At 37.6% G+C, this 18,129-nt stretch overlaps 1 protein-coding gene across 3 annotated transcripts in view; it reads left to right on the top strand.

Moving 5' to 3' along the window:
• The window catches only part of LOC117331371 (protein pigeon-like), a 42,476-nt gene extending 28,274 nt beyond the window's left edge, over nucleotides 1–14,202 (top strand). Inside the window, exons 26-31 of one of the 3 annotated variants that reach the window (XM_033890063.1) lie at nucleotides 1,375–1,445; nucleotides 1,957–2,018; nucleotides 4,471–4,558; nucleotides 6,097–6,168; nucleotides 11,813–11,896; nucleotides 13,453–14,202. In XM_033890063.1, coding sequence (XP_033745954.1) covers nucleotides 1,375–1,445; nucleotides 1,957–2,018; nucleotides 4,471–4,558; nucleotides 6,097–6,168; nucleotides 11,813–11,896; nucleotides 13,453–13,589 — 514 coding nt within the window. In that variant the 3' untranslated portion in view covers nucleotides 13,590–14,202. The remainder of the gene's footprint in view (nucleotides 1–1,374; nucleotides 1,446–1,956; nucleotides 2,019–4,470; nucleotides 4,559–6,096; nucleotides 6,169–11,812; nucleotides 11,897–13,452) is intronic. The other 2 variants (XM_033890065.1, XM_033890064.1) reach the window with 2 other exon arrangements.
• The last annotated feature ends 3,927 nt before the right edge of the window (nucleotides 14,203–18,129 follow it).

Genomic DNA, 18,129 nt, shown 5'->3' with positions numbered 1-18,129 from the left:
TTGGATATATAATGCTATATTCTACTAGTGGAATATAACTTTCCAGTCTTTCGATTGGTCAACAATTCAAACTTTGACCCGAAATGCAATTGTTATTAACGTCATCAATAAACGAATGACATCACATCACCGGGTCCAGGCCGTCACTTGTACACCTTACTGCATACTCAAAATTAGCTTGGCCACGTTCCCCTTTGATATCATTGTGGTAGAAACAGGTCACATGACACATGTCTTTTGTAACCTTAAATAATAACTTACTCAAGTGAAATAAATTCCATATCAACAACCACTCATTGTGTAACCTCTATATAGTAACACATATGACACATTAACTTGTTTATTGGAAAAAAACATGCATTTTGTAGCAATAGTCTACTCCATTGGTGTTGAAATTATTTCCTTAAAATGTCCCTGACAAGATTATTCACCTAAATCACTCTTAAACTGGAGATTGTTTTGTTAGATTATTTACAGTTATAAATAAACATTTATTCTAGGTTGTTTTGTTAGATTATATACAGTTATAAATAAACATTTATTCTAGGTTGTTTTGTTAGATTATTTACAGTTATAAATAAACATTTATTCTAGGTTGTTTTGTTAGATTATATACAGTTATAAATAAACATTTATTCTAGGTTGTTTTGTTAGATTATTTACAGTTATAAATAAACATTTATTCTAGGTTGTTTTGTTAGATTATATACAGTTATAATTAAACATTTATTCTTGGTTGTTTTGTTTGATTATATACAGTTATAAATAAACATTTATTCTTGATTGTTTTTTTTAGATTATATACAGTTATAAATAAACATTTATTCTTGGTTGTTTTTTTAGATTATATACAGTTATGAATAAACATTTATTCTAGGTTGTTTTGTTTGATTATATACAGTTATAATTAAACATTTATTCTAGGTTGTTTTGTTTGATTATATACAGTTATAAATAAACATTTATTCTAGGTTGTTTTGTTAGATTATATACAGTTATAAATAAACATTTATTCTAGGTTGTTTTGTTAGATTATATACAGTTATAAATAAACAATTATTCTAGGTTGTTTTGTTAGATTATATACAGTTATAAATAAACATTTATTCTAGGTTGTTTTGTTAGATTATATACAGTTATAAATAAACATTTATTCTAGGTTGTTTTTTTAGATTATATACAGTTTAATATTTATTCTAGGTTGTTTTGTTAGATTATATACAGTTATAAATAAACATTTATTCTAGGTTGCTTTGTTAGATTATATACAGTTATAAATAAACATTTATTCTAGGTTGTTTTGTTAGATTATATACAGTTATAAATAAACGTTTATTCTAAGTTGAATTAACTGAATTCTAACTCTTGTTGCAGTTTGTTGTTTCAGTACATAGATCGAGGGGTACTGCAGTTGACAGGAGATTTCATGGCTCAAGTTTTAGGAGGTGAGATCCGATATTATAGATGACATATTGTTTTAGGAGGTGAGATCCAATATTATAGATGACATATTGATTTAGGAGGTGAGATCAGATATTATAGATGACATATTGTTTTAGCTGTTATGATGACAGAGTTGTGTTGTCTGACTTTAGGTCTCCCAGCTGTGTACAATGTATTGGTCAGTAGAAATGACAGTATTAGTATAAGGTGTAAATACATACACGATATTAACGAGTTCTCATTCCTAGGAATTATAAAAAATAAACATCTTGAAAATACCATTGTACAGTGTTACTGAAATATTTTTCATTTAACAAGATTCTGGCAAGGATTCTTAAGAAGAAAATGTCATAAATTTTGTGTGTTATTGAAATAAATCAAGTATTCTTGGTGTTTTTTCCCGTTTAAATGTTTTATGCATTTAACTAGATTTGATTTGAGACAAATTGATATTCATGACTGATTAACATTAAAGCCTAGCAGTGCCATTGAGTGATATCTTTCTCATTACAGATTTACCTGATGCAAGTGAAAACGTTACATTCAAACAGCAGCTTATATCCAGACTACCTGTGGTAATGTCTATTGTATCTCAGAAACAAAAAAGATGTGACTCAGTTGAAATGCCGACACCTGATATTATTTCAGTGTCTGAATGTCTGTACATAGATTTTGAAAATAATCCTCTGTCCAGGTTTACTGCAATCAAACTTCCATCCTCCATCTGTTGTTCTGTGAGTGGATTATCAATTACAATCAAACTTCCATCCTCCATCTGTTGTTCTATGAGTGGATTATCTATTACAATCAAACTTCCATCCTCCATCTGTTGTTCTATGAGAGGATCAAACTACCATCCTCCATCTGTTGTTCTATGAGTGGATTATCAATTACAATCAAACACTTCCATCCCTCCATCTGTTGTTCTATGAGAGGATCAAACTACCATCCTCCATCTGTTGTTCTGTGAGTGGATTATCAATTACAATCAAACACTTCCATCCCTCCATCTGTTGTTCTATGAGAGGATCAAACTACCATCCTCCATCTGTTGTTCTGTGAGTGGATTATCAATTACAATCAAACTACCATCCTCCATCTGTTGTTCTGTGAGTGGATTATCAATTACAATCAAACACTTCCATCCCTCCATCTGTTGTTCTATGAGAGGATCAAACTACCATCCTCCATCTGTTGTTCTGTGAGTGGATTATCAATTACAATCAAACTACCATCCTCCATCTGTTGTTCTGTGAGTGGATTATCAATTACAATCAAACTTCCATCCCTCCATCTGTTGTTCTGTGAGTGGATTATCAATTACAATCAAACTTCCATCCCTCCATCTGTTGTTCTGTGAGTGGATTATCAATTACAATCAAACTACCATCCTACATCTGTTGTTCTGTGAGTGGATTATCAATTACAATCAAACTTCCATCCCTCCATCTGTTGTTCTGTGAGTGGATTATCAATTACAATCAAACTTCCATCCTCCATCTGTTGTGTTCTATGAGTGGATTATCAATTACAATCAAACTTCCATCCTCCATCTTTTGTTCTATGAGTGGATTATCAATTACAATCAAACTTCCATCCTCCATCTGTTGTTCTATGAGAGGATTATCAATTACAATTAAACTTCCATCCTCCATCTGTTGTTCTGTGAGAGGATTATCAATTACAATCAAACTTCCATCCTCCATCTGTTGTTCTGTGAGTGGATTATCAATTACAATCAAACTTCCATCCCTCCATTTGTTGTTCTGAGTGGATTATCTATTACAATCAAACTTCCATCCCTCCATCTGTTGTTCTGAGTGGATTATCAATTACAATCAAACTTCCATCCCTCCATCTGTTGTTCTATGAGTGGATTATCTATTACAATCAAACTTCCATCCCTCCATTTGTTGTTCTGTGAGTGGATTATCAATTACAATCAAACTTCCATCCCTCCATTTGTTGTTCTGAGTGGATTATCAATTACAATCAAACTTCCATCCCTCCATTTGTTGTTCTGAGTGGATTATCAATTACAATCAAACTTCCATCCTCCATCTGTTGTTCTGAGTGGATTATCAATTACAATCAAACTTCCATCCTCCATCTGTTGTTCTGAGTGGATTATCAATTACAATCAAACTTCCATCCCTCCATTTGTTGTTCTGAGTGGATTATCAATTACAATCAAACTTCCATCCCTCCATCTGTTGTTCTGAGTGGATTATCAATTACAATCAAACTTCCATCCCTCCATCTGTTGTTTTGTGAGAGGATTATCAATAACAATCAAACTTCCATCCCTCCATTTGTTGTTCTGAGTGGATTATCAATTACAATCAAACTTCCATCCCTCCATCTGTTGTTCTATGAGTGGATTATCTATTACAATCAAACTTCCATCCCTCCATTTGTTGTTCTGTGAGTGGATTATCAATTACAATCAAACTTCCATCCCTCCATTTGTTGTTCTGAGTGGATTATCAATTACAATCAAACTTCCATCCCTCCATTTGTTGTTCTGAGTGGATTATCAATTACAATCAAACTTCCATCCTCCATCTGTTGTTCTGAGTGGATTATCAATTACAATCAAACTTCCATCCTCCATCTGTTGTTCTGTGAGAGGATTATCAATTACAATCAAACTTCCATCCTCCATCTGTTGTTCTATGAGTGTATTATCAATTAACTACTCAACTTGACATATATATCAAGTCAGTCAATTCATTATTTTTGTGTGAGAAGTTTCTTGGGAGTGGTTTCCCATCTATTTATTATAATAAGGATTAATTTGTGTTTTCCTCATTCCTAGTCGTACATGGTCCTTTATAGCTGTATATTACAATGTAACCAATGGTTTGTTATAAAGCAGATGAAAAGGAAGTATTTCATGGAACATCAGTGTTAGGTTTTGATCTGATATGTGATGAATGACTGGTTGAATGATATGTAAATTAACTTTTAATTGAATTTATTACACTGCTTTTCATTAGTATTCACAAATATATTTTCATCATACAGGATTTGGCTGAGGAGTGTTACAGACAGTGGAATCATCCGCTTTGTCAGAAATATCTGGCCCAAAAACAGGTTACCCAGCTACTGACAGGTAAGTCAGGACTACCTGACTCGGACACACGACTACTGACAGGTAAGTCAGGACTACCTGACTCAGACACACGACTACTGACAGGTAAGTCAGAACTACCTGACTCAGACACACAACTGCTGACAGGTAAGTCAGGACTACCTGACTCAGACACACGACTACTGACAGGTAAGTCAGGACTACCTGACTCAGACACACGACTACTGACAGGTAAGTCAGGACTACCTGACTCAGACACACGACTACTGACAGGTAAGTCAGGACTACCTGGCTCAGACACACGACTACTGACAGGTAAGTCAGGACTACCTGGCTCAGACACACGACTACTGACAGGTAAGTCAGGACTACCTGGTTCAGACACACGACTACTGACAGGTAAGACAGGACTACCTGGTTCAGACACACGACTACTGACAGGTAAGTCAGGACTACCTGGTTCAGACACATGACTACTGACAGGTAAGTCAGGACTACCTGGCTCAGACACACGAATACTGACAGGTAAGTCAGGACTACCTGGCTCAGACACACGACCACTGACAGGTAAGTCAGGACTACCTGGCTCAGACACACAACTACTGACAGGTAAGTCAGGACTACCTGGCTCAGACACACAACTACTGACAGGTAAGTCAGGACTACCTGGCTCAGACACACGAATACTGACAGGTAAGTCAGGACTACCTGGCTCAGACACACGACCACTGACAGGTAAGTCAGGACTACCTGACTCAGACACACGACTACTGACAGGTAAGTCAGGACTACCTGACTCAGACACACGACTACTGACAGGTAAGTCAGGACTACCTGGCTCAGACACACGACAACTGACAGGTAAGTCAGGACTACCTGACTCAGACACACGACTACTGACAGGTAAGTCAGGACTACCTGGCTCAGACACACGACTACTGACAGGTAAGTCAGGACTACCTGGCTCAGACACACGACTACTGACAGGTAAGTCAGGACTACCTGACTCAGACACACGACTACTGACAGGTAAGTCAGGACTACCTGGCTCAGACACACGACTACTGACAGGTAAGTCAGGACTACCTGGCTCAGACACACGACTACTGACAGGTAAGTCAGAACTACCTGGCTCAGACACACGACTACTGACAGGTAAGTCAGGACTACCTGGCTCAGACACACGACTACTGACAGGTAAGTCAGGACTACCTGACTCAGACACACGACTACTGACAGGTAAGTCAGGACTACCTGACTCAGACACACGACTACTGACAGGTAAGTCAGGACTACCTAGCTCAGACACACGACTACTGACAGGTAAGTCAGGACTACCTGGCTCAGACACACGACTACTGACAGGTAAGTAAGGACTACCTCACTCAGACACAAGACTACTGACAGGTAAGTCAGGGCTACCTGACTCAGACACACGACAACTGACAGGTAAGTTAGGACTAACTGACTCAGACACATGATTTGATTTGAGTACCCAGTATTAATTGTGTTGATTTTAGTTATATCAGTCATTGATTATGTTTTATATTAACTGACAGGGGCATCAACAACTGGAGCCTCAGACAACACTGCGGATGCTGTGAGAGTCCAGTCCAGTAGAAACAGAAGTGGTAAGTCTCTGTGATCAGACAGACCTGTATAGAGTTCCATTGATTTGGTTAGATGATCTGTGTCGCCCAAATTGTAAGTGATGTCTGTAATATCTCAGAATACGGCCCTCTCAGACATATCAGTAATCTTAGAACCCTCTCAGACATATCAGTAATCTTAGAACCCTCTCAGACATATCAGTAATCTAAGAACCCTCTCAGACATATCAGTAATCTTAGAACCCTCTCAGACATATCAGTAATCTTAAAATAGGGCCCTCTGAGATATATCAGTAATCTTAGAACCCTCTGAGATATATCAGTAATCTTAGGCCCTCTCAGACATATCAGTAATCTTAGGCCCTCTCAGACATATCAGTAATCTTAGAACCCTCTCAGACATATCAGTAATCTTAGAACCCTCTCAGACATATCAGTAATCTTAAAATAGGGCCCTCTGAGATATATCAGTAATCTTAGAACCCTCTGAGATATATCAGTAATCTTAGGCCCTCTCAGACATATCAGTAATCTTAGGCCCTCTCAGACATATCAGTAATCTTAGAACCCTCTCAGACATATCAGTAATCTTAGAACCCTCTCAGACATATCAGTAATCTTAGGCCCTCTCAGACATATCAGTAATCTTAGAACCCTCTCAGACATATCAGTAATCTTAGAACCCTCTCAGACATATCAGTAATCTTAGAATAGAACCCTCTCAGACATATCAGTAATCTTAGAACCCTCTCAGACATATCAGTAATCTTAGAACCCTCTCAGACATATCAGTAATCTTAGAACCCTCTCAGACATATCAGTAATCTTAGGCCCTCTCAGACATATCAGTAATCTTAGAACCCTCTCAGACATATCAGTAATCTTAGAACCCTCTCAGACATATCAGTAATCTTAGGCCCTCTCAGACATATCAGTAATCTTAGAACCCTCTCAGACATATCAGTAATCTTAGAACCCTCTCAGACATATCAGTAATCTTAGAACCCTCTCAGACATATCAGTAATCTTAGGCCCTCTCAGACATATCAGTAATCTTAGGCCCTCTCAGACATATCAGTAATCTTAGAACCCTCTCAGACATATCAGTAATCTTAGGCCCTCTCAGACATATCAGTAATCTTAGGCCCTCTCAGACATATCAGTAATCTTAGGCCCTCTCATACATATCAGTAATCTTAAAATAGAACCCTCTCAGACATATCAGTAATCTTAGAACCCTCTCAGATATATCAGTAATCTTAGAACCCTCTCAGACATATCAGTAATCTTAGAATAGAACCCTCTCAGACATATCAGTAATCTTAGAACCCTCTCAGACATATCAGTAATCTTAGAACCCTCTCAGACATACCAGTAATCTTAGAATAGAACCCTCTCAGATATATCAGTAATCTTAGAATAGAACCCTCTCAGACATATCAGTAATCTTAGAATAGAACCCTCTCAGACATATCAGTCATCTTAGAATAGAACCCTCTCAGACATATCAGTAATCTTAGAATAGAACCCTCTCAGACATATCAGTAATCTTAGAATAGAACCCTCTCAGACATATCAGTAATCTTAGAATAGAACCCTCTCAGACATATCAGTAATCTTAGAATAGAACCCTCTCAGACATACCAGTAATCTTAGAACCCTCTCAGACATATCAGTAATCTTAGAACCCTCTCAGACATATCAGTAATCTTAGGCCCTCTCAGACATATCAGTAATCTTAGAACCCTCTCAGATATATCAGTAATCTTAGAATAGGGCCCTCTCAGACATATCAGTAATCTTAGAATAGAACCCTCTCAGACATATCAGTAATCTTAGAATAGAACCCTCTCAGACATATCAGTAATCTTAGAATAGAACCCTCTCAGACATATCAGTAATCTTAGAATAGAACCCTCTCAGACATATCAGTCATCTTAGAATAGAACCCTCTCAGACATACCAGTAATCTTAGAACCCTCTCAGACATATCAGTAATCTTAGAACCCTCTCAGACATATCAGTAATCTTAGAATAGGACCCTCTCAGACATATCAGTTATCTTAGGCCCTCTCAGACATATCAGTAATCTTAGAACCCTCTCAGACATATCAGTAATCTTAGAATAGGGCCCTCTCAGACATATCAGTTATCTTAGAATAGGGCCCTCTCAGACATATCAGTTATCTTAGAACCCTCTCAGACATATCAGTAATCTTAGAATAGAACCCTGTCAGACATACCAGTAATCTTAGAACCCTCTCAGACATATCAGTAATCTTTGAATAGAACCCTCTCAGACATATCAGTAATCTTAGAACCCTCTCAGACATATCAGTAATCTTTGAATAGAACCCTCTCAGACATACCAGTAATCTTAGAATAGGGCCCTCTCAGACATATCAGTAATCTTAGAATAGGACTCTCTCATACATATCAGTAATCTTAGAATAGGGCCCTCTCAGACATATCAGTAATCTTAGAACCCTCTCAGACATATCAGTAATCTTAGAATAGGGCCCTCTCAGACATATCAGTAATCTGATAATAGAACCCTCTCAGACATATCAGTAATCTAAGAACCCTCTCAGACATATCAGTAATCTTAGAACCCTCTCAGACATATCAGTAATCTTAAAATAGGGCCCTCTGAGATATATCAGTAATCTTAGAACCCTCTGAGATATATCAGTAATCTTAGGCCCTCTCAGACATATCAGTAATCTTAGGCCCTCTCAGACATATCAGTAATCTTAGAACCCTCTCAGACATATCAGTAATCTTAGAACCCTCTCAGACATATCAGTAATCTTAGAACCCTCTCAGACATATCAGTAATCTTAAAATAGGGCCCTCTGAGATATATCAGTAATCTTAGAACCCTCTGAGATATATCAGTAATCTTAGGCCCTCTCAGACATATCAGTAATCTTAGGCCCTCTCAGACATATCAGTAATCTTAGAACCCTCTCAGACATATCAGTAATCTTAGAACCCTCTCAGACATATCAGTAATCTTAGGCCCTCTCAGACATATCAGTAATCTTAGAACCCTCTCAGACATATCAGTAATCTTAGAACCCTCTCAGACATATCAGTAATCTTAGAATAGAACCCTCTCAGACATATCAGTAATCTTAGAACCCTCTCAGATATATCAGTAATCTTAGAACCCTCTCAGACATATCAGTAATCTTAGAACCCTCTCAGACATATCAGTAATCTTAGGCCCTCTCAGACATATCAGTAATCTTAGAACCCTCTCAGACATATCAGTAATCTTAGAACCCTCTCAGACATATCAGTAATCTTAGGCCCTCTCAGACATATCAGTAATCTTAGAACCCTCTCAGACATATCAGTAATCTTAGAACCCTCTCAGACATATCAGTAATCTTAGAACCCTCTCAGACATATCAGTAATCTTAGGCCCTCTCAGACATATCAGTAATCTTAGGCCCTCTCAGACATATCAGTAATCTTAGAACCCTCTCAGACATATCAGTAATCTTAGGCCCTCTCAGACATATCAGTAATCTTAGGCCCTCTCAGACATATCAGTAATCTTAGGCCCTCTCATACATATCAGTAATCTTAAAATAGAACCCTCTCAGACATATCAGTAATCTTAGAACCCTCTCAGATATATCAGTAATCTTAGAACCCTCTCAGACATATCAGTAATCTTAGAATAGAACCCTCTCAGACATATCAGTAATCTTAGAACCCTCTCAGACATATCAGTAATCTTAGAACCCTCTCAGACATACCAGTAATCTTAGAATAGAACCCTCTCAGACATATCAGTAATCTTAGAATAGAACCCTCTCAGACATATCAGTAATCTTAGAATAGAACCCTCTCAGACATATCAGTCATCTTAGAATAGAACCCTCTCAGACATATCAGTAATCTTAGAATAGAACCCTCTCAGACATATCAGTAATCTTAGAATAGAACCCTCTCAGACATATCAGTAATCTTAGAATAGAACCCTCTCAGACATATCAGTAATCTTAGAATAGAACCCTCTCAGACATATCAGTAATCTTAGAACCCTCTCAGACATATCAGTAATCTTAGAACCCTCTCAGACATATCAGTAATCTTAGGCCCTCTCAGACATATCAGTAATCTTAGAACCCTCTCAGATATATCAGTAATCTTAGAATAGGGCCCTCTCAGACATATCAGTAATCTTAGAATAGAACCCTCTCAGACATATCAGTAATCTTAGAATAGAACCCTCTCAGACATATCAGTAATCTTAGAATAGAACCCTCTCAGACATATCAGTAATCTTAGAATAGAACCCTCTCAGACATATCAGTAATCTTAGAATAGAACCCTCTCAGACATATCAGTAATCTTAGAACCCTCTCAGACATATCAGTAATCTTAGAACCCTCTCAGACATATCAGTAATCTTAGAATAGGACCCTCTCAGACATATCAGTTATCTTAGGCCCTCTCAGACATATCAGTAATCTTAGAACCCTCTCAGACATATCAGTAATCTTAGAATAGGGCCCTCTCAGACATATCAGTTATCTTAGAATAGGGCCCTCTCAGACATATCAGTTATCTTAGAACCCTCTCAGACATATCAGTAATCTTAGAATAGAACCCTGTCAGACATACCAGTAATCTTAGAACCCTCTCAGACATATCAGTAATCTTTGAATAGAACCCTCTCAGACATATCAGTAATCTTAGAACCCTCTCAGACATATCAGTAATCTTTGAATAGAACCCTCTCAGACATACCAGTAATCTTAGAATAGGGCCCTCTCAGACATATCAGTAATCTTAGAATAGGACTCTCTCATACATATCAGTAATCTTAGAATAGGGCCCTCTCAGACATATCAGTAATCTTAGAACCCTCTCAGACATATCAGTAATCTTAGAATAGGGCCCTCTCAGACATATCAGTAATCTGATAATAGAACCCTCTCAGACATATCAGTAATCTTAGAACCCTCTCAGACATATCAGTAATCTTAGAATAGGGCCCTCTCAGACATACCAGTAATCTTAGAACCCTCTCAGACATATCAGTAATCTTAGAATAGGGCCCTGTCAGACATATCAGTAATCTTATAATAGAACCCTCTCAGACATATCAGTAATCTTATAATAGAACCCTCTCAGACATATCAGTAATCTTATAATAGAACCCTCTCAGACATATCAGTAATCTTATAATAGAACCCTCTCAGACATATCAGTAATCTTATAATAGAACCCTCTCAGACATATCAGTAATCTTAGAACCCTCTCAGACATATCAGTAATCTTAGAACCCTCTCAGACATACCAGTAATCTGATAATAGAACCCTCTCAGACATATCAGTAATCTTAGAATAGGGCCCTCTCAGACATATCAGTAATCTTAGAACCCTCTCAGACATATCAGTAATCTTAGAATAGGGCCCTGTCAGACATATCAGTAATCTTATAATAGAACCCTCTCAGACATATCAGTAATCTTAGAACCCTCTCAGACATATCAGTAATCTTAGAATAGAACCCTGTCAGACATATCAGTAATCTTAGAATAGAAACATTGAAATATTGCATAACGGATTTCTGTAATGTACTGTATCTAAGTAGAGTTACTTCCCTTTAATACTTTTTGTGATTTGTGATATTTGTTGACAGCAGACAGTGTCAGTATGAACAGTAACCATGAGACTATGGCCTTCCCGCCTCTCACCTCCTTCCTACAACTCCTCGAGAAACTTGGTTTGTATTCTATTTCTACATCAGCAAATTAAGTGTCAGAGAATCTGAAAACTTCTCAAAGAACAAAATTACAATAAACTGTTTCTTCATCAGTGTGAAGGTTATCAGTGGTTATTATACAAGTAATATTATCACATCACATTACATGTATATACACTGTACATACTCATCACATCACATCACATCACATACTCATCACATCACATACTCATCATATCACACGCATACTCATCACATTCATACTCATTATATCACACGCATACTCATCACATTCATACTCATTATATCACACGCATACTCATCACATTCATACTCATTATATCACACGCATACTCATCACATTCATACTCATTATATCACACGCATACTCATCACATTCATACTCATTATATCACACGCATACTCATCACATTCATACTCATTATATCACACGCATACTCATCACATTCATACATACTCATCACATCACATACATACTCATCACATCACATACATACTCATCACATCACATACATACTCATCACATACATACTCATCACATCATACTCATCACATACATACATACTCATCACATCACACTCATCACATACATACATACTCATCACATCACATACATACTCATCACATACATACTCATCACATACATACATACATACATCACATCCCATCACATCATACTCATCACATACATACTCATCACATCACACGCATACTCATCACATACATACTCATCACATTCATACTCATCACATACATACATACTCATCACATCACATACATACACATCACATACATACTCATCACATCACATACATACTCATCACATCACATACATACTCATCACATCACATACATACTCATCACATACATACATACTCATCACATACATACATACTCATCACATACATACTCATCACATCACATACATACTCATCACATACATACATACTCATCACATACATACTCATCACATTCATACTCATCACATTCATACTCATCACATCACATACATACTCATCACATACATTCTCATCACATCATATACATACATACTCATCACATCACATCACATACACATCACATTACATACATACTCATCACATCACATCACATACACATCACATCAAATACATACTCATCACATCACAAACATACTCATCACATTCATACTCATCACATCACATACATACTCATCACATACATACTCATCACATTACACGCATACTCTCATCACATCACATACATACTCATCAACTCACACGCATACTCATCACATCACATACATACTCATCACATTCATACTCATTACATCACATACATACTCTCATCAATGAACCTTTCATATTATAACAGCTTGGATATTGTTTCCTTCCATTTCGTTGTTATATAAAATATCTGTTTTACAAATGATCATGTGTAACCTAGTGGGATAGTTAGTTACTTTCTGCTCTTTTATTCATAGTTTTTACCAATCATCATATATGTTTAGGGACTTGTAAAAATAAAACACCAAATGATGATGAGTCATTTATCAATTAATTTTTTACCTTCTGTAGATGAACTCCAGCGGATGCAGTCAAATGTCAAGGTGCCTTCCCGTCGAAGCCCCATTGATAGCCATTTTCTGGAGGATGTAGCTCTCTACCACACACGAACGGAGACTAGTTATGATCTAAGTACTGTCAACTTCTGATCAGCACTGTGGGAAACTGAATAGGGTTATAGGCTACTTTACTAGATTTGTGTGAAATTGACCAGTGTTTTCACTGCATACATTCTTTTGGTCCATTTTAATCATAAGTGAAGCAAACATTACACTGGTCTTAGCTTAAAACTCAGTTTCTTACCTCCGTCAATGCAAGGTACCATACACTCTTTAATCAAACGCAAACACGGGAACTCTTGTGTAATGAAGACATATAAATCCTATTACAAGAATTGAGGAAACGGTTGTGAAGTGGACATTTCTGTCTTCCCGATTTTATTCATGGTCCATTTGCCTAAATCAGGTGTTCTACAAGCTGTCTCTAATATTAGGGGAAACCTTTGTTTCCTGTTCTACTGAAGGACTTACCAGAAGTATTGTACATCATAAAGCACAGAAGGATATCGGACTGTATGTTGTAATTGGTGACCATGTTATGGTGACAACAAATTATCTAAGAGAGACTGAACCAAGATAATCAACCATCTATTGTGTGTTATATAATAATAACTTACAATACGGTCAGGCCATCTATTGTGTGTTATATAAGCAATGAACGGATTCCCATGCTACATTTGCCCAACATACATCTTGCTGCCATATCGACTATAACAACATTAAAACCACTGTTCAATACCTATATTTACATTGTCTTACCATTTTCGTCAGCTTTGAAAAAAAAACTAATTCATGTCACATGACTGACTGGGTGTTATAGCCTGAGGCGCTAGGGTGTTATAGGCATATGGTGGCAACTGCCTCTTAGCATTGTGTCAATGGGGAAATGTGGAGCAAATGTAAATATATAATAATAATTGTATGAGTTACAATATAGTCAGGCTGTTATACACTGTAATAACGCTAACACATACATATATATATATAGACATGTCATATTTACTATTACAGAGTCTTAAAAACAGTACAATGTCACAACTCCATTGCCAAAGTAAATATCAAAGAACTTTTGTTTGTATTTTGTATGATTTTACTAATTTTATATTATATTGTGGTTGTAGTAGAGAATCAGGAACTTGGTTCTGTGCAGTCTTAGTTAATCAAGCCATGTATAAATAGACAATCTCTGGTTGTATTTAGCCATCTCATGTTTAACCTTGCTATGAAATGTGAGAATTCTAAAGCTGTGATAAAATCATTTTGCCAAACTTCTGGGATTTCATGGTTTTATAACAATCCCATTTTACACTATTGTTCTTCATGTGTTATAGCTTCCCTTTACAGCAGACCTGTTTAGGTGAATTAGACAACCTCATAGCTCAAACTTACAGCTCCCTTGTAGCAGGTGTATGTTATTTTCTAGTCATCCTATGGATGATACTTTTTGTCATTGTTATACAAATTGTGATGCCAATGGGAAAGTGCAATTCCAATAAAATCATTTCATTCCCATGGATATTACTTACGTTTTTTTAAAATAGGCCAATATAATATACTTAAATCAAAGCGGAAACTCTGTGTAATATACTCTGAGTTCAGAGTTTGAATACCAATGAGTTCAGGATTTCGGTCTCAATGATAACGTAATATATAGGTCAATACCTGTATGACGATGATAAGTGTGGGCGATTTTAAAAGTTTGGCACACATTTTAGTCATTTTCAATTCCATTTATCAGCCGTCCAATCATACAGTGTTAATGTTGATGTCCATGCTGCAGGAATTTGTCCACCAAGAGGTAAAAGGCTTTGTAGAGGAAGAGGTGGTAAGGCTTTGTAGAGGAAGAGGTAAAAAGCTTTGTAGAGGAAGAGGCAGTAAGGCTTTGTAGAGGAAGAGGTGGTAAGGCTTTGTAGAGGTAGAGGTGGTAAGGCTTTGTAGAGGTAGAGGTGAAAGCCTTTGTAGAGGAAGAGGTAAAAGGTTTTGTAGAGGAAGAGGTGAAAGGCTTTGTAGAGGAAGAGGTGGTAAGGCTTTGTAGAGGAAGAGGTGAAAGCCTTTGTAGAGGAAGAGGTGGTAAGGCTTTTTAGAGGAAGAGGTGGTAAGGCTTTGTAGAGGAAGAGGCGGTAAGGCTTTGTAGAGGAAGAGGCGGTAAGGCTTTGTAGAGGAAGAGGCGGTAAGGCTTTGTAGAGGAAGAGGTGGTAAGGCTTTGTAGAGGAAGAGGTGGTAAGGCTCTGTAGAGGAAGAGGTGGTAAGGCTTTGTAGAGGAAGAGGTGAAAGGCTTTGTAAAGGAAGAGGTAAAAGGCTTTGTAGAGGAAGAGGTGGTAAGGCTTTGTAGAGGAAGAGGCGGTAAGGTTTTGTAGAGGAAGAGGCGGTAAGGCTTTGTAGAGGAAGAGGTAAAAGGCTTTGTAGAGGAAGAGGTAAAAGGCTTTGTAGAGGAAGAGGTGGTAAGGCTTTGTAGAGGAAGAGGTGGTAAGGCTTTGTAGAGGAAGAGGTGGTAAGGCTTTGTAGAGAAAGAGGTAAAAGGCTTTGTAGAGGAAGAGGTAAAAGGCTTTGTAGAGGAAGAGGTGGTAAGGCTTTGTAGAGGAAGAGGTGAAAGCCTTTGTAGAGGAAGAGGTGGTAAGGCTTTGTAGAGAAAGAGGTAAAAGGCTTTGTAGAGGAAGAGGTAAAAGGCTTTGTAGAGGAAGAGGTAAAAGACTTTGTAGAGGAAGAGGTGAAAGGCTTTGTAGAGGAAGAGGTGGTAAGGCTTTGTAGAGGAAGAGGTGGTAAGGCTTTGTAGAGGAAGAGGTGGTAAGGCTTTGTAGAGGAAGAGGTGGTAAGGCTTTGTAGAGGAAGAGGTGGTAAGGCTTTTTAGAGGAAGAGGTGAAAGGCTTTGTAGAGGAAGAGGCGGTAAGGCTTTGTAGAGGAAGAGGCGGTAAGGCTTTGTAGAGGAAGAGGTGAAAGGCTTTGTATAGGAAGAGATGGTAAGGCTCTGTAGAGGAAGAGGTGGTAAGGCTTTGTAGAGGAAGAGGTGGTAAGGCTTTGTAGAGGAAGAGGTGGTAAGAGTGGCAGAAGGAACCCAAGACATGTCGGCACGTCTTCGGGGTTGATGTGGTGTGTATGAGGAATGTAATGAAACGTCAGCTAACATTAGATCACTGTACGTCTGTGACAGGTTGTATCGCCTTCCAAACGGCTGGGTATTGGATGTAAAATTAGATGAAATAGAACTATGCTAGAGTTTTACTGATAAAATACTTGTTTGAGGAAGGCATATTTCATTATCGTACCAACTTCATAGTAGCCTCTTCCAAGATCTAATGGGTCTATGTGAATGGCCCTTTGATTCTTAATCTAGATATAATATGTCCACAGCCATTGTCTGACTTCGATGGTTGTAGAAAGTGCTGTTACGACAGAATTACAAATGACGTCAGGATGCAATGCTGCCTTTATCTTTGGCCACAGCTCACCATGTTTCTACATTGCGCTGTAGAATTGCGACGATAGCTAGATGATTTACTTTTGGTCTTTGTACTTTAGTTGCATTCTTGTTTTTACTGGATCCAGCACAGGTGGCGGCACCTTGTTAGTATTTACAGAAAAAAATATTAGCCCCTACTCTGCTATATCAATGCTAATATAGTAGCAAAGGGACTAAAACATTTTCTATAAATACTAACGAGATGTGGTATAAGGTATACACAAATTTTAACGCCCATATTGTCTATGAAATACTCTTGGCTCGACATCTGTGTTGTCCACGAGAATACACAATTATCCACATCCATGTTGTCTATGAGAATACACAATTATCCACATCCATGTTGTCTATGAGAATACACAATTATCCACATCCATGTTGTCTATGAGAATACACAATTATCCACATCCATGTTGTCTATGAGATGGCACTGTTTCGCAGTTTGACATCAATATTTGGTTTTGCTACATTGATGACGAGACCTGGCGTGTTTTTGTGTCTACCCCTGTATATACTAGAAAGAAGGCAGAGTCATCCATTCCCTTTGACTTGGTCCTAAAGAGATTTTATAAACCTTCCGTAGTCTCTCTTCCCCCAGTTATTTGTAGTTTTCGAAATCCATACAAAAATAGAAATACGAGAAAGGACATGACGCGTTGCTATCTTACCAGTTTTGACGTTAGTGGATTGAACAAGAGACGAGATACTAGCACTCTCCATACAGAGAGTTGGATACAATTAATCAAAAATAAATTAAAGATGCACCATACAACTGTTTCATATCCTTTTAAGACTCGTCAGTGACGCTAGGGATACCATACAGCTGTTTCATATCCTTATAAAACTCATCAGTAACGCTAGGGACACCATACAGCTGTTTCATCCTTATAAGACTCGTCAGTGACGTTAGGGACACCATACAGCTGTTTCATCCTTCTAAGATTCGTCAGTAACGCTAGGGACACCATTCAGCTGTTTCATCCTTCTAAGACTCTTTGTCAGTGACGTTAGGGACACCATACAGCTGTTTCATCCTTCTAAGACTCGTCAGTGACGTTAGGGACACCATACAGCTGTTTCGTCCTTCTATGACTCGTTAGTGACGTTATGGACACCATACAGCTGTTTCATCCTTATAAGACTCGTCAGTGACGTTAGGGACACCATACAGCC

Source organism: Pecten maximus, chromosome 7, assembly GCF_902652985.1.
Source record: "Pecten maximus chromosome 7, xPecMax1.1, whole genome shotgun sequence".
NCBI lineage: Eukaryota > Metazoa > Mollusca > Bivalvia > Pectinida > Pectinidae > Pecten > Pecten maximus.
This window is presented reverse-complemented; position numbering and strand designations above follow the sequence as displayed.